This window comes from Chanos chanos, chromosome 5 (assembly GCF_902362185.1).
Source record: "Chanos chanos chromosome 5, fChaCha1.1, whole genome shotgun sequence".
Classification (NCBI taxonomy): domain Eukaryota; kingdom Metazoa; phylum Chordata; class Actinopteri; order Gonorynchiformes; family Chanidae; genus Chanos; species Chanos chanos.
In genome coordinates, this window is record NC_044499.1 from 53,573,769 (window position 1) to 53,595,373 (window position 21,605).

Genomic DNA, 21,605 nt, shown 5'->3' on the forward strand with positions numbered 1-21,605 from the left:
TACTCTTAAAATGAAAAAACACACACACAATACGTCTGATGTTTAAACACACACACAATAGGTCTGATGTTTAAACACACACACAATAGGTCTGATGTTTCAACACTGCAGATAAACCTGAACTACATGAATGGAAAACATTGAAAGTAGAGATCCAGACAAGTTGAAATATTCGGTCCATTTAAAATAAAAACAATTTACAGGAAGTCCTTCAAAAGTCATGACTCAGTTGTTATGTACATTCCTTGTCTACCTCAAACACATTTCTCATGCTCATGGCTTACAGTAAACAACAGAACACGGATATGCAGAGCTGCTTGTCACATGCAGGAACCACGCCGGCACCGGCAACGATGAACAGAAGATGAGCAGACTGACATCCGAGTCAGACTGACAGGATTCTGTCCACCGATCCAGCAAAACCAAACAAACAAACAAACAAAAAAACCTAACATACAGACACTCAAACTTTCAACAAAGGAATACCCAGACATACAGTCATGAACTAGTGAAACTTTTTAGGCAAACTATTTAGCTTTAATGGTAAAATGCAGGTGTGAAAGAGAGGGCAGAACTGTGTGAGCAGGTCAAGAGAGATTTGGGGCCGCAGGGGAGGGCGCAGAGACAGACTGACAGAGAGACTATAGAGTTCTCCAGTGGCTGAGTGTATGGGTGACAGAGAGAGACTATAGAGTTCTCCAGTGGCTGAGTGTATGGGTGACAGAGAGACTATGGAGTTCTCCAGTGGCTGAGTGTATGGGTGACAGAGAGAGACTATAGAGTTCTCCAGTGGCTGAGTGTATGGGTGATAGAGAGACTATAGAGTTCTCCAGTGGCTGAGTGTATGGGTGACAGAGAGAGACTATAGAGTTCTCCAGTGGCTGAGTGTATGGGTGACAGAGAGACTATGGAGTTCTCCAGTGGCTGAGTGTATGGGTGACAGAGAGAGACTATAGAGTTCTCCAGTGGCTGAGTGTATGGGTGACAGAGAGACTATAGAGTTCTCCAGTGGCTGAGTGTATGGGTGATAGAGAGACTATAGAGTTCTCCAGTGGCTGAGTGTATGGGTGACAGAGAGAGACTATGGAGTTCTCCAGTGGCTGAGTGTATGGGTGATAGAGAGACTATAGAGTTCTCCAGTGGCTGAGTGTATGGGTGACAGAGAGACTATAGAGTTCTCCAGTGGCTGAGTGTATGGGTGACAGAGAGAGACTATAGAGTTCTCCAGTGGCTGAGTGTATGGGTGATAGAGAGACTATAGAGTTCTCCAGTGGCTGAGTGTATGGGTGACAGAGAGACTATAGAGTTCTCCAGTGGCTGAGTGTATGGGTGACAGAGAGAGACTATAGAGTTCTCCAGTGGCTGAGTGTATGGGTGACAGAGAGAGACTATGGAGTTCTCCAGTGGCTGAGTGTATGGGTGATAGAGAGACTATAGAGTTCTCCAGTGGCTGAGTGTATGGGTGACAGAGAGAGACTATAGAGTTCTCCAGTGGCTGAGTGTATGGGTGATAGAGAGACTATAGAGTTCTCCAGTGGCTGAGTGTATGGGTGACAGAGAGAGACTATAGAGTTCTCCAGTGGCTGAGTGTATGGGTGTGAGAGTAGTCAGGGGTGCACACACACAAAAGCCTCTCTTTCTCTCAGGGCTGACATGCAGTGGAAGTAATTGGTTGTGACATGTGTTTGGTCTCCTTCCACATCCGCGCGCCCATCAGCCCTCCCCTGTGGCCCACATACCTCCCCTCAAGAGGGAGAAAGGCCAACACACAGTGGGGGTTTAGGAGGTACCCCTTCAAACGAGTGGTCACGCAACATGTAATGTTCTGAGAATGAAGAATTACTATTATCTCATCAAACAGGGGTAACCAGAGACAATTACTACGAGAACTTTACACATGAAATCAACATGTTACTCAGATGCCGAATATTGATAGAGTAAAACACTCTTACTCTGGGGTTCTATGTGAATTGAGTCTGACCCCTAATTCAAAACCTGAAATTAGAGATAAAAACTGCTAGTCCTCCATGCAATTTCAAATCGATCATATATACAAAAAAAACAGGAAGGCAGACAGAACAATCACACACTGAGAGCAAACATTATGATCTTGGCCAAGATCACACAAACACCTTAAACAGCCTTAAATTTGAATCCACACATCATGAAAACTGGCTTTGAAACACATCATCATGATACATCCTTGTAAAAACACATGAAATTCTATGAATTTCTATGAATTTCTGTGTGTCACTGTTGACAATGACCTGGTCCTTGGATCAAATAGACTGGTGCATAACCAAACCATAACCCAAGCATAACCTAAACCATTCCACACTAAACCAGTCCCTAACGGTTACAGGAGGCCTGACTATTTTTTTAGCATGGTAACACATACAGCCCATACTAACGCATACACACTAACACATACAACTCAGACTAACGCATACAGCTCACAATAACGCATACACACTAACGCATACAGCCCACACTAACGCATACAGCCCACACTAACGCATACAGCCAATGAAAAGAGCGAAAAAACATTTCCTAAAGGAAAATAGAGACACATGGTTACTTCTGAAACACTGACAGCGTTCAGTGCGAGGCAAACACATACGTAAATAATGTGTTTCTTTTCCACAAATGGAACGGTACTAAGCAAATACATCAGAACAAACGACCCAATGGAAACAGAGTGCAAGACAAGAACTCCATGCCTTTACTCACCTCTGACCTTCCTCTACACACTCACACACACATACACACACACTTCTGCAGGCTGCTCAAAGGCGCTGCTTTCTTCTAGAGAGGGGCGACTGGGTTTGTCCCACTGAAGTCTCCAGGGCTCGGATTCCCTCACCCATTACCATGTGAATGCATGGGAACCTCCACAATTACTCACAGCTCAAAGCACATACTAAACCCTGCAACACACACACAGTCCACGGCCCTTAGGTTGATTCTGGTTGATCTGCTGTGTAATTTCAGATTGGCCAATCACTGCCTTGGCCCCACCCCTACCACCCTGAATCTCATTAGAACCTTTTGAAATGCCTGACCTCGCCACTCTCTGTGTTGACTTGACAACAGGTTTACCTATAAGCAGGTGGAGTTTCCATCTTTGTATTACTGCAAACATAAAACAGGACCACCTTGAATGGTATTCCATTTAGAGCAGAACCTTACGCATATGGCATTGGTGACACAAAACTGAAAATGTAAATTTTTGACTGTGTTTGAAAAATAAATTATTGTGCGTAAAAGTAAACATCTACAAAAGGTATGTAAACAGTTTGTGCAACATACTAATTTTATGCCAACAGTGTTGCTATATTAAACTACAGTACACTGTGTAGGCATGCACACTGACTTCACCTTTGATTTGTTTATCACTGTGTCTAAAGTCACACACAGCCTGAGCTGTGTGTGCGGCACAAAGTTCACAGAACATTCCGTTGCTATGGAAACCTTTCATAGCGGCCCCCAGACACCACGCTAAGCCTGAGACTGGGAGAGAGGCCTGTGGACAGCAGTTTTTTGTGTGGGTGTTTAGTTTGAATATGACTTAGTTCAGACAATGCCAATATAAAATCCTATAATCCCTGAAACATATCTTTAATCTTAAATGATATGGGTCTAGGATTGCAGCCTAGTGTACAAATCATCTGGTCAATTCCAAAAACCATGTGTTAAATGTCGCAAACCTGGCAGCATCTATGCAAACTGTACGAGTGGATTAATGCTTGACTCTCTCAATTCTCGCGTGAATATTAAAACTCTTCCTGGAATGTAGAAGTCTTTGTTTCCTCTGGATTTGGCTGTGAGGAGTAAATATGACTCTGCCATTGTTTGCAAGGCTGCTCAGTCACATTCCACCTGTGCCTTTGGTCTCAGTCAAACCCTTTATCAGATGTTTGGTTTCTGTGGGCCGAAGGCTTGTACACACCCAAACCAAAGGCATTCTTCAATGTCCACATGACGTCCACTGTTACACCATCTGTCTAACAACACCCTCATTAAAAGCTCATTCTTTACACTGCTATCAGGGGGGAGTATTTACCATAATGCAAAAATACCAAATCTAGGAGACCTCCCCCTGGCTCATCTCCACAAAAGAGGGAAAAGGTCTGTTTCCTGAGTGAAGGGAGGTGCTGTTATGAAATCAATTCACTGTCTCTTCAGCTACTTAGCTCTATACACTGGAACACAAACATATTTTTATTAAGAGACTGAGTGAATATCAATCAAACCTCCTCTTGGTTTAGTTGTCTCCTTCCTTGTGTGACCAAGGATATGAGGTTTAGGGACAAGGGCAGTATTCTTTTTCCCTCTGAGTTCCACTGTTCACCACCCCCTAACCCTAACCCTAACCCTAACCACATTATCAAGCCCCTGAGTCCTCAGCTGGAATATAAACCACATTATCAAGCCCCTGAGTCCTCAGCTGGAATATAAACCACAATATCAAGCCCCTGAGTCCTCAGCTGGAATATAAACCACATTATCAAGCCCCTGAGTCCTCAGCTGGAATATAAACCACATTATCAAGCCCCTGAGTCCTCAGCTGGAATATAAACCACAATATCAAGCCCCTGAGTCCTCAGCTGGAATATAAACCACATTATCAAGCCCCTGAGTCCTCAGCTGGAATATAAACCACATTATCAAGCCCCTGAGTCCTCAGTCACCATCTCTCCAGTACAGCTCCGTCCAGCTCTGTTCTACTCTACTCTACTCCACTCCTGTCCGTACCTATGGGCCTGAAGATACCACACGACGTTTCTCCAACATTAGAACAGCACACTGGTGTTGCTTAAATATAATCTATATAAACTGAAAAAGCCAATTATTATAATGACATACCTACATATAAGATATACCTACATTATCTGGTCACTCTCAGCCCCCTCATTAGGGGTCCACCTGGGACAAAAAGCATTTCAACAACAGAAAAGAAAAGTTATATGCAGTTCCATTTGAATTCTTAAAGCAGGCTGCCTGACCACTGACCACTGACGTGCTCTCTGGCAGCTACTGAGGGAAAAAAAACACCCCTAACATTCCTAATAAAATGACAGTGTAACTATTTTGCCTAACACTGTAATATAATATTTGGAAAAATGGCCAAGAACTGGAGAATTTGTCACCGTACTAAAAGGTACGTTATATGTAAATGTAAATCTAAATATGTAAATGTAAATATTTCCCTCTGTTCCTCAGCTCAGACCACCAGCACTGCGAAAATGACCAAAGAATCAAAGCAACTGTTGGCAAACACGGCGGATTATTTCACACTGCAAAAGGTTAGATACTCCACAAATCCAAACTCAACTGAGTACAATCTGTTTTTCAAGTCTAAATAACAAAACCCCCAAAATTTATCTCAGTTCATCTCAGTGCATGTTAACAGTTTGAATTATAAAATGGATTTAGTTAGGGTTAGGGTTAAAATGTTTACAGTGTTAAAATAATAGGTTACTCCTGTGTATGAAGGTCAAATTTAAACTGCTCATTGTTTTGGGTTGTGGGTACCAGCATTTGTTCTCTGTGTTTCTGACCTACATTAGCTGTCTAATTCCCTCCTTAGCTTGTGACTTGAGGCTTTTGTCTGCTAGGTTAACTCTTTACTCAACGTTACTTTAATGTTGTCTGAGCATTGCCTGAAGGTTTCAAACTAATCCTCCTGACAGCCCACCAGTATCAGCAGCTGCACAGAGATTACCATGGCCAACAACAGGCGTCTAACACACACACACACACACACACGCACACACGCACACACGCACACACACACACACACACAAACACACGCACACACACACGCACGCATGCACGAACACACACGCACACACAAGCACACACACATGCTCGCACGCACACATGCATGCACACACACACACACATGCTTAACACAAGTTGAACACAGGTGGCTGTGTTAGGTCTTTATCTTTGCTAAGTGGCTGAGCCTTTTATATCCTTACACACATACACAAAAAAATCATAAATAAAAAAAAAATTGTACGAAAGCAGTAGAATCAGTTTGTCAAATTCAGATTTTTTAGGTCAGTTTCACACTCAATGGGTGACATTAAATAATCCAGTTCTATTCTCTTTTTTATATTTCTCTATTTTAAAAACACCCATGCATGCCACACAGGTTACTGTTCAAAGCGAAGGCATTAAGGATTATTACAGGGTAAATACTGTAACTTATGATACATCAGTACCATAACTCAAGACTTTTAAAAGTGATGAAAAATAAAAATATCATTCCTGAGTCAGGGAAGACATCCGGAAGGAAATGAAATGAGTCACACTCTGAGTGAGACTGGCTCTGAACACACACACACACACACACACACACACACACACTCACACACACACGTACACGCACACACACACACACACACACTCGCACACACACTCACACACACACGCACACGGACACACACACACACACACGCACACACACTGACTGACTGACTCACTCCCCCCACCTAGCCATGTACATGATAGTACACATTAGCCCAGAGGAGGTTCCATGGTACATGGCACGGCCTGGTCCCAGACAGCACCTATCCTGTTATACCCCCCCACTTCCAAACACCCCCCCTCCCCGTCTCCCCCAACTCCCAACCCCCACGTCCATCTGAGTGCTGACGTTAGCCTGTGTGATAAAGGATTAGTCTGCTATAGCCTGGTCTACTCTCGCCACCTGTTCAGTGTTAAACACAAGGCAGGCTGCGGGTGGCACCTTCCCTCATACATCACCCTAACACATGCATACCCTTTCCTCAGAGCTGCCGAATTTACTCTGCTCCATCACTGTCAGGCCAGGCCTGTGGCATAGGTTTGTTTCACTAGAAACACTTTCAGTACAGGTACATGAATAATTTCCATAATGATGACAAACCCTGCATGGACTGGGGTTCTGTAAAACTGAGGTTAAAATGACATATTCTGCATTTCAAACTTTTAAACTCCTAACTTTTTTTGGTACCAAATGTTCTATGTAAGTCACACTCAATGTCCAGATGCTGCCAGATCCAGTATTTTACTGTTAAATCGAGACCCCATTCCCACTACTCATGTATCCACAGAGACTGAACTCTCTCTGTTACCATAAACATCTGTAAGCATAAATGCTTGAAAAATGCATTGCTTATATGCTGTAAAAATGCATTTGTTTTGTATCAGCTTTTCCCAGGAGGCTCGGTGGGAGAGAGGTAGGATATGAAAACAAAAACTAACTGAACTGGCTGGACCAGTCTCCTCACACTTCAGCCCTGTGAGAGAATCGACGATACTACCTCGCCCACATTCTGGGAGGCAGAATGCCCTGCTCACAGGGTTAGGGTTAACCCTAACCCTAAATGAAAGCATGTTTGCATGCTGCATGTTTAGACACTGACAGCCAACTGTGGTGTTTATTTATGTGTTTATTTATGATGGGCCATAAATAAACACTGCACCACACAAGACTGGAAGACTTGTTTATAGAATATTCTACATTCATTTTTCATTTTAATCCTATTATCTCACTACTAACATATTTTTCCATGAAAATTCATTCAGCTTCTTTGTTTTACCTTGTCTCTGTTTCCTGTTGAGGGCAAATTCAGACTTCCTGAAAGAGCTAGGTGCTGTCTTACGATAGAAACTATTCCGGTCCAGTGAACCCACATACACAGGCTTCCGGCTCCTTCCATAATTCTCCGAATCTGAGTCCAGTTTTCCTGAGGCTTGGGGAAACAGGCCGTCATTTTGAAAGTGGTCATAGCGTAGCGTGACAGGGTCCTCATACGACCTTCGGCCTCTGACTGTCTGTTTGTGGCTAATATTCTCATCACATTTTCTCCTGTGATCATCACTGTAGTCCTGCCACGTCTGCTCAGTGGAAACTGAACGTATATCTCTGAGAAGGCTTTTTTGGTTATAGTGGTCCTTCTCAAAGTGCTCTCCCTCTGTCTGGCGATAGTGGTCCGTTTCTCTGTGGTCATTAAAGTCACCTCTTAAACAGTCCGAAGTCTCTCTCTCCTTGTGGTTAGACTGGTCCATGTCTCTTTCCTTGTGGTTAGACTGGTCAATGTCTCTTTCCTTGTGGTTAGACTGGTTCATGTCTTGACGCTGACAGTGGCCCTTATCCTTAAAATCAGTTTTATGTTGTTCCCTGTGGTCCAGGCTATCACCCTCGATAGGTTCACAACATTCCTTTCCTTTACAGTTATAACCGTCTGTCTTGTTTTCATAGCGTCCCTCTCTCCTGAGGCGCTCCTTAGGGTCAGAGTTGTTCCTTTCTTGGCCCTCAAAATTTCTTTCCTCGTAGCAACTCCCTTCACTGCGGCAGTATTGGTCTTCTCTCCTGCGGTTATTCTGACCTCCTTTCCAGAGTTCAGATCGCATCTTTTCTCTAGGCTCATACCTGTTCTCCGTCCTATAGTCATACCTGTCATAATAACGTCCTTTTTTCTGCTCGCCCCTGTCTCTGTGTTCATAGCATTCATCTCTCCTGTAGTCATACTGGTCTCTTTCCTTACGGTCATAGTAACTGTCTCCCCTTCGGTCATAATTATCTTTCTCTCTGTGGTCATAGTGTTCTGAATCTCTGTGTTTATAGTGGTCTTTTTCTCTATGGTCATACTGCTCTTTCTCTCTGCGGTCATAGTGGTCTTTCTCTCTGCGGTCATACTGCTCTTTCTCTCTGCGGTCGTAGTGGTCTTTCTCTCTGCGGTCGTAGTGGTCTTTCTCTCTGCGGTCATACTGCTCTTTCTCTCTGCGGTCATACTGCTCTTTCTCTCTGCGGTCGTAGTGGTCTTTCTCTCTGCGGTCGTAGTGGTCTCTCTCTCTTCGGCCGTAATAGTCTCTCTCTCTGCGGTCGTAATGGTCTTTCTCTCTGCGGTCGTACTGCTCTGTATCTCTGTAATCCCACCTGTTCTTTCTCCTGTCGTCATAGTACTCTTGGTGTTTGTGGTCATACTCCTCTACATCGCGGTTGTAATAATTCTGGCCTCTGCGATTATAACACTGTCCTTCCCTGTACCTGTCTCTGTCTTTCTCATAACAGTCTCTTTTTTCCTGTTCAGAACTATACTGATCTCGGCCCCTCTGATATCCAGACTCTCTACAGTAAATATCTTCCTCCCAGTCATATCTGTCATGGTCAGTGCAGTCTTCAGGCTCAGAGTAATCTATTCCCTCCCTACCTTCGTAAAAGCAGTGGTTTCCAGCCCATTCCTGAGGTCTCCTGGGCTGCTGATACACTGCGTCTGGAGTGTGGTAGAAGAACTGGTCTCCATGCAGCACCCTGTCCCAGTCCTCATACTCCCAGCTGGTTTGGTGGCAGCCATTGGCCTGCTGGAAGTTAGGCTGGTAATCCCAGGCTGCTCTGAAGCCTTGAGAAATGAGTTGCTGTTGCTGGAAGTGCTGCTGTTGTTGTAGCTGCATTTGGATGCATTTCTCGCTCTCCCAACTCTCACTCACCAGCTCCTCCACACTCTTCCCTCTTCTGGGAGGAGCTCTGGTAAACTCCCAAGGCACTGGAGCAAAGGCCAGTGAATGGCCCATGGCCACCTGGCCTTTCATTCTGTGTGGGAGAGTCACTGCTTTACTAGGGATAGGCTGACAGGCGTTAGCTTCCACAACCCACACATTACAGAAGGACAGACGGCCCCACCTGTCAGACGGATTCTCCTTAAAACTAAATCTCTCTCTTCCTCTAACTCTCTTCCTCTCTGAAGGCTGTCTAAACCACACTGCCCAGCTCAGTCCTGAGAAACTCGATCTCTGTGTCTCTCCCCGCCCACTAAGCCAATAGGAGGAAAGGAGGGAGGGAGGACTTGGGAAAAAGGGGGAGGAGAGAAAAGGAGGGAGGAGGAGGGAAACACTACAGGTTAATTATTGAGAGGAGTCACATGATTGGCAAGAACTGGCCGGCTGTGATTGGCTGCTTTGTGTTTGCAGGAAAACAGGCTTGTTCTTAAAGAATTTCTTACCCTTCCCTCCCTTCCCCCCGTCTTCACGAACCTCTGGCAGACTACAAAACAAGTCACGGCTCTTCCTCCTCTCTGACTAAAACTGTTACGTGGTCTTTGTCTCTGACTGAACAGTGGGGTCTTGTTTAAAAAATATTCTACAACTTCTGTTTAATTTTCTTCATTTCACATTTTCTTTCATTTAATTGTACATATGCTGTATATTTTCAATAAGTGACACCGCAGGATTTTATCTGAAAGAGTATCAGGTCCTCTTATGCCCTGACTTCATTAGCATAAACCAATCAGAACTTGCTGCATAAACAGCATTTCATGATTCAACTGCCCACTATCCAAAGATTCACATGATTTCATGAAAAATGCTTTCATGTTTTAGCAGAATGACCTGGAAAAGTGTTGGACACAAGCTGATTATTCTGGAGAGTATGGTGTGCTGGAGAGAGAGCCTCCATGCTTCACAATGAGCTATTGTTAAGGTTCATGGTTTCAAAGGCAATGGCATCTTTTTGTATGAGAAAAAAGCACAGTCCATTCATGTGCCCCTGTATAGTATATCCCCCCTGACAAACCAAAGAGGCGATTATGAAAGAAATCATTTTAAAGCCCCCTCCAATGAACAACAATAACTGAGGAAAAATGTCAGCCTAGAAAATAAACAACAGAGAAAACAGAGCCTTAAATATGTTTGCGTTTTTCTATTAACACCCTTCACAAGTAACTTCACAAGTAAAAACTTCAAAGACATTGGTAAGGCAGAATGCTGAGTGCTTGTCAGTTCATTGTACAAGTTGTTTTAATCAGAGTGGAGATCTCAGATTACTGCACACGGACCTGACCGAAACTCGGCTGCATTTTTTCACTCGACAGACGTCAGGTGCACAATTCTTGTTGCGCAACTGCAAGAGAAAAATCTTTCTCTTGTTTGCTGTATTTACACAATAAAGTGGCCCTTTTAAACTTAACAAACAGACTTTTCTGATAATGGCAAATATTCCATTCCTTAAAAACACAATGAAACAAAAACAAGTGTGTCATGTACATAGACAAAATCTCACTGCTCAGGACATTTCCATAGTTGCTGATTAGACTGAGGAATGCCCATTCACTACAAGTAAACAAATGTGACAGAGGTTTGATGCTTTGTACGGTTTGCAGGTCTTTTTCTTCATGTCTCACCGCAGATGAGTCTGGCTCTTATGATATTGTATATCACAAGGCCAGGATGTGATTGAATCTTTTTGGGAGGCAGAGACACCAGTCAACGTCTATGACTGCCTCATTCACACTCTCCTCTCCGCACTCTGATTAGTCCAATCACAAAACACAAGAGGACACAAGCACACACAGTAATCCCTGGACTGCACACTGCTCACACTGATGGGGAGACAGTCCTGCAGCTTTGTATTACTGTGTCCCTCTACAACAACCCCACCAGGGCAGCCCCGCTGCTATTTAAAGAGCTCCATCCTCACAGGCCAACAGAGGCATCTGAATAGTGCCTCTCTTCATTCCTGGGACAAGTGCACTGAACTGGGAGGCTGCAATGAACACACTTGATGCTTCATTTTCATAGAGACTGGTTCTAATCAGAAGGTGCTGGTGAAGCAGCAGGCAGCTAATGAGGAGTGTACACACACACACACACACACGCAGCCACACACACACACACACACACACACGCAGCCAAACACATACACACACACACACACACACACACACACAACAACACACACACACACACACATACTCACACACACACACACACACACACACGCACACACACGCAGCCACACACACACACACACACACACACACAACAACAACACACACAACAACAACACACACACACACACAACCACACACACACACACACACAACCACACACACACACACACACGCAGCCACACATGCAGCCACACACACACACACACACACACACAGACACACGCAACCACACACACACACACACAACCACACACACACACATACACACACAACCATACACACACACACAACCATACACACACACACACACATACACACACACACACACACACACACACACACGACCATCAGAATCAGAGAAAGAAACACAGGGTTAGGGTTAGGAGGAGCGGCAGAGGCAGTATGAGAGTTCACACCAATCAGACGTTTCTTTTTAGGGAGGGGCCCTAACTCTGGTCTCTCAGTCTCTCTCTCAATTTCACTCTCTCGCTTTCCTTATCGAACCTACACTGAGAGCAACTCTTTCCAAAAACTACTCAATACCACTATTAACTCTTTAGCCTGGTCTTAGTCTTGTCTGCTTTCTTTCCCTAAAACACACACACATACATACAACCACAAACACTTACACACACACACACACGCAACCACACACACAAACACCCAAAAACACACACACACATACATACAACCATACACACGCACACACACACACACACACAACCATACACACGCACACACACACACACACACTGCTCTTAGTCTTGTCTGCTTTCTTTCCCTAACTCGGTAGTTTCTTTTCTCTCCTCTCTATCCATTGTTCAAATGCTCATTAAAATTCATTACTACCCTCCCAGAAGGACTTTAAAACTCCTGCATAGTGCACTCAAAGTTACACAGATATCCTCACTGACAAATGGACTCATTGGAGAACACAACTATTGCTTGCCTGCCTCAAAGCTGAGACACACATACACAAACACACCCTCTTTACTAGTAAAGGTGAAACACACACACACACACACACACACACACACACACACACACCCTGTTTACTGGTAAAGGTGAAACACACACACACACACACACACACACATACACATCCTCTTTACTAATAAAGGTGAAACACACACACACACACACACACACACACCCTGTTTACTGGTAAAGGTGAATCACACACACACACACACACACACATACACACACTCACACACACATACACACCCTGTTTACTCGTAAAGGTGAAACCTCCAAAGACAGGAAGGGGGAGACAGACTTATCCTTTGCCATCAAAGAGGAAATACTGAGATACAAATTAACCAATCAAATTCAAATGTAAGAGATCAATAAATATAAAACAAATCAAAACTGAAAATTTGTGTGTGTGTGTGTGTTTGTATTTGTCAACAGAACACGAATTACACAAAGAGGACCGTTGCCATGACCAAATATGCATATTTCAGTCGGACAGAAAAAACGAAAATACATTATACACTCCTATGATTACTGCCATTTTGATATATGCAGGTATCCAAACAGAGGATACTTTTCCATAGGGGACAGTCGAGCAGTCAAGCCAAACAGAGGACACTTTTCCATAGGGGACAGTCGAGCAGTCAAGCCAAACAGAGGATACTTTTCTATAGGGGACAGTCGAGCAGTCAAGCCAAATAGAGGACACTTTTCCATAGGGGACAGTCGAGCAGTCAAGCCAAACAGAGGACACTTTTCCATAGGGGACAGTCGAGCAGTCAAAGCCAAACAGAGGACACTTTTCCATAGGGGACAGTCGAGCAGTCAAGCCAAACAGAGGATACTTTTCCATAGGGGACAGTCAAGCAGTCAAGCCAAACAGAGGACACTTTTCCATAGGGGACAGTCGAGCAGTCAAAGCCAAACAGAGGACACTTTTTCATAGGGGACAGTCGAGCAGTCAAGCCAAACAGAGGACACTTTTCCATAGGGGACAGTCGAGCAGTCAAAGCCAAACAGAGGACACTTTTCCATAGGGGACAGTCGAGCAGTCAAGCCAAACAGAGGATACTTTTCTATAGGGGACAGTCGAGCAGTCAAGCCAAACAGAGGACACTTTTCCATAGGGGACAGTCGAGCAGTCAAGCCAAACAGAGGACACTTTTCCATAGGGGACAGTCGAGCAGTCAAAGCCAAAAAGGTCTACAACCTGCCACCTAGCCTGAACAGCTTTGTATTTTCTGGGCCATGAGTCCTACCTGGCAGTGTGGGCCTGCTCTGCAGGACATGAGCAATCACGGCCGTCAGACGCATCATGGGCCGGACCAAAGAGCTCCAAAATCGAGCGCTAATCCCAGTGTGGGCCTCAGTGGTAGTGGCCATGTTCTCCATACAGCCTGTGTGCACTGTACTACCATACTTCCTCATGGGACAAGACGAGCCAAAGAGGGAGGGAGAGAAGGATAGAGGAGAAAGACGAGGACTAAGGAGGAGAGAGAAAGAGAGAGAGAGAGAGAGAGAGAGAGAGCGCGAGAGAGAGAGAGAGAGAGAGAGAGAGAGAGAGCGCGAGAGAGAGAGAGAGAGAGAGAGAGAGAGAGAGAGAGAGAGAGAGAGAGATGTGTCGGTCTCTCTCACTGTGATGCTGGAATGTATTTCGTGAGCATATGAGAAAAGTCTGACCCACACGACTAACATTCCACGCCTCAGAGATATGCACTGGCTAAAGCAATTAAGAAGAAATCAATGAAAATAATATTTTTCTTCCACCTTCGTGTCTCCTCTTGTACCTACTCTTGTACCTCCCTCACACCACAATTAACTCAAAGCTTTGAGCCCTCATTGTGCAAAAACAAAAAATGTGTAATCGTCTGTGGTGGAAGTCATTTACAAACCACTACAACTGAAAACAACTCAAGGATTTGCAACATTGCATTGGTCTGTCAAATTATTTCTGAATAATTTTCTCTCAAATTAGTCCTGGATAATTTTTTGAAAGGGAGCAGAAAGGCAACTGAGAAGTGTGTTAACTCTCTCTTAGCCTGTACAGAGGCTTGTAGCCAGGCTGCAGACTACAGACCATGATCTCATTGCCTGCACAAGGTGCTCTTGCATGCTGAAGGCCGGGCGCAGTGGTCCATGCAGTAAAACCCAATTCAGTTTCACTGGAATCAAAAGAACCTCTGGCACCCAGTGAACTGGGCACTTCCTTGAATGCAGTTATGTTGCGCCAAGGAGAATCATCAGAAGTAAAGACATCTTTACCTATCCACTACCAAACCTACCACTGGCCAAGGCAACCTTCACAATAAAGAGGTCATCCATGTTACACATGTCAACCCAGGGTCAAGACACACTGAGCAGGGACATCTGCGGAGGCATCAGGACTAAAATGGTGAGCTGCTCAGGCTGTGGAATACTGCACAGAGGTGCAGGGAGCCGACAGTGACAGGGCGTCACATCGTTAGGTACAGATGCCGGCTGACGGGCCTGTCAGTGCAGATATATGAACTATATAAATAGGCCATGCTGACTCACACTGATACTTTGAGTCCTCCTACAAGAAATACTATGACCATAAAGGTGTGTGTGTGTGCGCATGTTAGTTAAACACACCCAGTTAAATGAACACTGACTTTTATAACTCACCACCCTAGCAATAATCTATTCTAAATTGTACACTGACATACACACACACACACACGCATATGTATATACATATATATATATTATTTTTTTCTTTATGTATAATAAAAGTATTTGTGTAATTCATTTTTGTTTGTCAGACTATCTATACTGTGATCGACTGGTGACCTGTCCAGGGTGTTTCCCCGCCTTTCGCCCAATGAATGCTGGGATAGAGTCCCAGCAACCCCCGCGACCATAATTAGGATTAGAGAATGACTGCGTGAGTGAGTGAGTGAGTATCTATATAACCTACCTATGAGCACAAAACAACAACACCAACAATAATAATAACAACAACAACAATAATAATAAGGTGAAATCATATCTGAGGACACATACGGGAGCAGTGGGGAGGGGTTTTAGAGGAGGGGCATGACATTATGCCACCAATCCAAGGTAGGACTTTTGACCAATTGAAGGGTACCGAGTGGCCCAATGTCTGAAATGCAAATGTTCACCTGCAAACACCCCCAGGGGATTATTCACCATGGCAACTAATGGCTCTAGGCAGACCCCCAAACCTGGTACATATCCAGGAGTATTCCAGTCCGCGTAACAGGGCAGCAAACTCCTGGTTACGTCTGATTACCTGTGGAGTATCCAGGAGTGGACAGGAGTTTTCCAGTCTGGATACACCTCTTTTCATGCAGTGTTAGGTAATTTGACCAGTTACTTATGATTCATGACAATGCTGAGGATATGTATATATCTGCTGTGGATCTTTTTCCCACAAAGTCTGCTTTTCAAAGGATATATTTACGACTTTGTGTCTGTTTCCAATTTTGGCAAAGCGGCTGCTGAGTTGGCATTACTTAACTAAAGATTTGTAAGATCCAGAAGTGAGATGAGCCAATCAGAAGTGCTTCTAAGTCTGTGTAAGGAATGTGTGTTGACCTGATATGAGAGAGGGAAAAGTCAGTCTGTTCACTCACCTTCCAGCTGCTGCTGCTCCAGTGTTAGTGTCTCCACAGTGTAGGTGCAGAATTCCAGGTTTTCCAGAGCCTGCTGACGAGCCGTCTCGTCCTCCTCCTCTTCAAGCATGCTGTGCAGCTCCTGGGCTGTGTGTGAGTACATCTCAATGTCCCTCTCCACCTCCTGCAGCCTGAGGAGCAATCTGTACTGCTCCTGTTCTCTCTCCCTCTCTACCTCCATCACTTCCTCCCTCTCCAATGCATCCTCTGCCTCCTCTATCTCTCCAACAACTTCATCCTGTTCTTCATCCTGAGGAGCATAAAAGAAGCCTGATGTGGGCTGCATGGGTCGGGGACAAGGAGGAGGTGGGCGGGGAGCTGGGCGGGCAGGTTTATAAGGACGAGGAGCTGCACGCCCATTGGTAGGAGCAGGGTGTGGGTGTTGGCTGGGTCTGCCCTGTGACCGGAGAACCCTGGGACGGGGCGGCGGGGGGCGTAGTGTTTTCTGTCTCTCCAATGAGGAAGAGGAGCCAATGGAGGAAGAGGTGGAGACCATGGGTAACAGGCGCTCCAGCAGGGAGTGGGAGGAGCCTCTTATGATGTCGCTCTCACTGCTGTAGTCAAGGATGGAGAAATGGCGAGACACCTTGTTGCTCCCTACACGACCTGCCACTTCCTCTCTGCGGCTAGGGAGGCTTTGCTCAAACTCCAACAGTTGCTGGGACAGCTTGGCCTCCAGATCCCCCCCTGAAGCCACCAAAGCCTCCACTGCGCCGGAGCTAGAGACACTGTTAGAGCCCTGCCCATGTGATAAAGCCCAGCGGTCACCACGGCTACTAGGCAGCAGGTCAGCTTCACTGACGCTGGCATGACGAGTCAGCTTGTGATGGTGCTTCTCCTCAGAACCAACTGAAGTTCGGTGAAAAGGGTTCCGGCTATCGAAGGAGGCACGAAGACCTCTGTCTCTGGACCAGGCCGAGCGAGGCAGGGGACCAGGTAAGGGTCTACTTGTGGTATCTGGGCTAATGGACTTGGTGCTAGCTACAGGGAGTAAATTAGGCTGGCTGTAGCAGGAGTTGGAGCTGCTGCCACACTGTCTATTACTGAGTGCATGCAGACTAGGTCGTGGAGGCAGCTGGGGTCTCGGGGGAGTTGGGCTGCTTCTGTACATCGCTCTGCTGGTTGAGTTGCTCGCTCTGCTGGCCTGACTCATTGGTGCTGGAGGTCGGTCCTTACTCTGACTTCCTAGCTGGGTCTGAGATTGGCCATGGATCTGGCTTATTTCTCCATTTTTTGGCTGGGTGGTAGAGGGTGTATTATTAACACTGTCCTCCTTCTGATCCTCCCTTTGTTCAAAGAAGTCCAGGTCCCACACTGTGTGATCCTCTTGAATTGGCCACTCCTCACTGAGCTCTGGCACTGTACAGTCCTGTTGATCAGAGCTGTACTGTGAGGGAAACCTCTCCTCCACCTCTCCCTCTGACACAATGGTTTCACTGTTTATAGTCTCAGCCTCAGGGACCAAATGACCCTCCAATTTGACAAATCGATGAGGGAAAACCCCCTGTTTGCCCCCGAGCTGTCCCTCCAACCAACCATCCTCCAATGTCCCAAGTATACGAATCCTGTCCCCAACATCGAAGTCTAGTTCACCGGGCTCCAGAGCCCTGAAGTCATATAATGCAACTCCATATACACCTTGCTCTTCCTCTTTCATCTCTGTTTCCTCTTCTCTCTCCTCCTCCTGCTGTTCCTCCTCATCCTCCTCAGTCCTACAGTGTTTAAGGTACTCCTGGTCCTGAAGTTCAGGCTCCTGAGGTGAACGGAGGGGCCCAAGCAGCTCTACAAACCCTTCAGGAAAAATGCCCGTTCTTCCATCCAGCTCACCTTGGAACCAACCAGGTTCAGGCAGGCCAACGATTGTGATAACGTCCCCTTCACGGAAGTCTAGCTCTTCGTCCAGCTGGGCATGGAGGCTCATGAGGGCACGAGCCTGGCCCAGGGCGTGAGGGGGGAGTTCAGAGGCCTGCGCAGCCGCAGTGCGTGCAGACAACTGCCTGGATCGGCCAGAGAGCTGCAGCTCCCTCACACAGGACACAGGAAAGTGACCCCTTGACCCCCAGGCATCGTGACCCCTCTGCCACACGCTGTCCGTGCTGCTCTCACCTGCGACCACATCACCTGCAGCGGGGGAGGAGACAGAGTGAGATAGTGAGGAAGAGGAGACAGAGTGAGACAGTGAGGAAGAGACAGAGTGAGACAGTGAGGAATAGGAGACAGAGTGAGACAGTGAGGAAGAGGAGACAGAGTGAGACAGTGAGGAAGAGACAGAGTGAGACAGTGAGGAAGAGGAGACAGAGTGAGACAGTGAGGAAGAGGAGACAGAGTGAGACAGTGAGGAAGAGACAGAGTGAGACAGTGAGGAATAGGAGACAGAGTGAGACAGTGAGGAAGAGGAGACAGAGTGAGACAGTGAGGAAGAGACAGAGTGAGACAGTGAGGAAGAGGAGACAGAGTGAGACAGTGAGGAAGAGGAGACAGAGTGAGACAGTGAGGAAGAGACAGAGTGAGACAGTGAGGAAGAGGAGACAGAGTGAGACAGTGAGGAAGAGGAGACAGAGTGAGACAGTGAGGAAGAGACAGAGTGAGACAGTGAGGAAGAGGAGACAGAGTGAGACTGTGAGGAAGAGGAGACAGAGTGAGACAGTGAGGAAGAGGAGACAGAGTGAGACAGTGAGGAAGAGACAGAGTGAGACAGTGAGGAAGAGACAGAGTGAGACAGTGAGGAAGAGACAGAGTGAGACAGTGAGGAGGAGACAGAGTGAGACAGTGAGGAAGAGGTGACAGAGTGAGACAGTGAGGAAGAGGAGACAGAGTGAGACAGTGAGGAAGAGGAGACAGAGTGAGACAGTGAGGAAGAGACAGAGTGAGACAGTGAGGAAGAGACAGAGTGAGACAGTGAGGAATAGGAGACAGAGTGAGACAGTGAGGAAGAGACAGAGTGAGACAGTGAGGAAGAGGAGACAGAGTGAGACAGTGAGGAAGAGACAGAGTGAGACAGTGAGGAAGAGGAGACAGAGTGAGACTGTGAGGAAGAGGAGATAAATGACTTCTCAGAAGAGGGGCAGTTGCTCTGATGGCTAATGTGTGCTGACCTATACCACAACTATTATTTATTTATTTGTCTTTCTTTGCTCTGTCTGGGACTAAAGATAAACACTCTTAACTGCAGAAGCCTAATTAGTCATATATTCTGGGTAAGAATGTGTTGTGCCTTTGTGCCAGACACATATTGTGTAAAATTCCTATTGTCACACACACTAGAAGCTTTAGCTATGCCACTGTTCTCTCAGACTCACCAGTACATTGTTGTTATTAAATTCTATGAAGGTCAGTTAAGCATCCATCAGCATAACCATTAGAGTCCATTACAGAGTAGTACTGGCGCACATATACAGAGACAGGGCGCCAAAAGCTGACAGGCAGTGGGAATGTCCGCTGAAGGTCATAGAGGTAACATTCCACACAGCCCAAATCCCACCTCCCATTGTGTCCAGACCACAGAGTGGAAGTTTATGGCCATTGCAGCGTCTGACAGCGGAAATGTAATTTATCCAAAACATTGTTCATATTAACAACAACACCGTGCCCTGCAGTGGCAGGCTGTCAAACGACACTGAAGCAGAGGAGAGTACTCACTATGCCATGGTCCACTATGGGTAAAGCATGCAAGACAATGCCAAACAGCATTCACCTGCTCAAATTCAAGACAGAGAATGAAATGAACAGAGCAGACGAACAGATTAAGACAGATCAGAACAGTGCCAAAATAGCATCGCAAGTCCGACGCTTTAAAAAAAAAACTCTCACCGTGAGAACCAAAAAAACCCAAAACATTTCTCCACAAACATAACCTCTCTTGCAGAGACATCTAGTGGTAACTGAGAGGTGAAGAACCAACTATGGATTTTTTTTTACTGAAATCAACTGGGGTCACAAATTTAACAATGGAAACAGCAACATATCAGAGATCAGTTCTATAAAGCTGCATGCAGTTATACAAATGCCTTATTTACACCAGTCAGAGAGAGACTAGACTGCCCAGTCTGACGTGGTACTCTGGACACCTGAGAGCGCTGGGTAGCAGACAGACAGGTGTGGACAAACCCAAATCACTGTAAACTTGCCCTCTCAAATAGCAACTCCTCCATTGGTGTTTCCATTTTTTCAGCTCAGTATTCACCGTTTGTGATACACAGCAAACTAATAAGCAGGTGTGACACTAGGGGGCACTAGACAGTACAGAGAACGGCTGCAGCTGGTCCTCTAAAGGGAATTTTTTTTTTTTACCTTGGAAATATATCATTATGTTTCTGTCTGAGATTGGAGCTTATGCTGAAGGAGACAGGGGATAAATATTAGCAATGAAAACAACACTATTACTATGATCTGCATTTCAAACAAAAATATATACACAGACCTTCATTCAACATCAGAATGCACAGATCATGTTAGTTAGGATTTTGTGTTTACCTCTCTTCAGTGGTAAGCTGCCTGGCTGTGCAGAGGTGAAGTCACTGACACACACATAGAGCTCTTCCCCTGGCTTTGTATTGGGAATGGTGACTGACTCCACAAATGTGCTAGGGAACTGGCCTAGGGAAGAGAGGATGAAGAGGAAGGAGTAGAGTTTATAGAAAGAAATGAAGATATAACTCTTCCCACAATGCAACGCCTGTCATAACACACCTGTGATTCCATCTTTGATTCCAAGCAGCCAAAATTCATCGACCACACTGAGGACCTCCACCACATCACCAGCGAAGAGAGGGAGCTCTTCAGAAACACTCGGCAGGAACTCAAACACCGCGCGCACCACCGAGCCAGCCTCCATCACTCCTGACAGAGAGGAAGAGGGGGGGGGACATTAGTGGATACATTCAGTCACACTCGATAAATTCCACAATTTCATCCCAAAAGTCATGTAGTCATATCTTGTCCACTAGGTGTCTCACTGTCTTGTAAAATTAGCAGCAATATCCGATATTCAGTTACTACCCTTGCTATAAAACAGCTTGAAATAATCAAATTTAAAAAAAAAAAAGATTTAATTTACTCAGAGAAGCTACGTCATCAGAAACCCCACCTTTACAGTGACATATTACTTTTTCCACACAAGCTCTGTGTTTCATTCCAGCCAAGGCCAGGGAGACAGACTCTCCAACATGGTCAAACACATTTACACACGTGTGCAAGCACGCACAACGACACACACACGCACACAGATACATACAAACATAAACACAATCAGACA

The 21,605-nt window shown here is 45.6% G+C and overlaps 1 protein-coding gene across 1 annotated transcript in view; it reads right to left on the reverse strand.

Annotated features, from left to right (window-relative positions):
* The window catches only part of dnmbp (dynamin binding protein), a 33,203-nt gene extending 12,018 nt beyond the window's left edge, over positions 1-21,185 (reverse strand). The window contains exons 1-3 of the mRNA XM_030776043.1: positions 21,041-21,185; positions 20,825-20,947; positions 16,313-18,472 (exon numbers count right to left, since the gene is read on the reverse strand). Coding sequence (XP_030631903.1) covers positions 16,313-18,472; positions 20,825-20,947; positions 21,041-21,185 — 2,428 coding nt within the window. The remainder of the gene's footprint in view (positions 1-16,312; positions 18,473-20,824; positions 20,948-21,040) is intronic.
* Between the last annotated feature and the right edge of the window lie 420 nt (positions 21,186-21,605).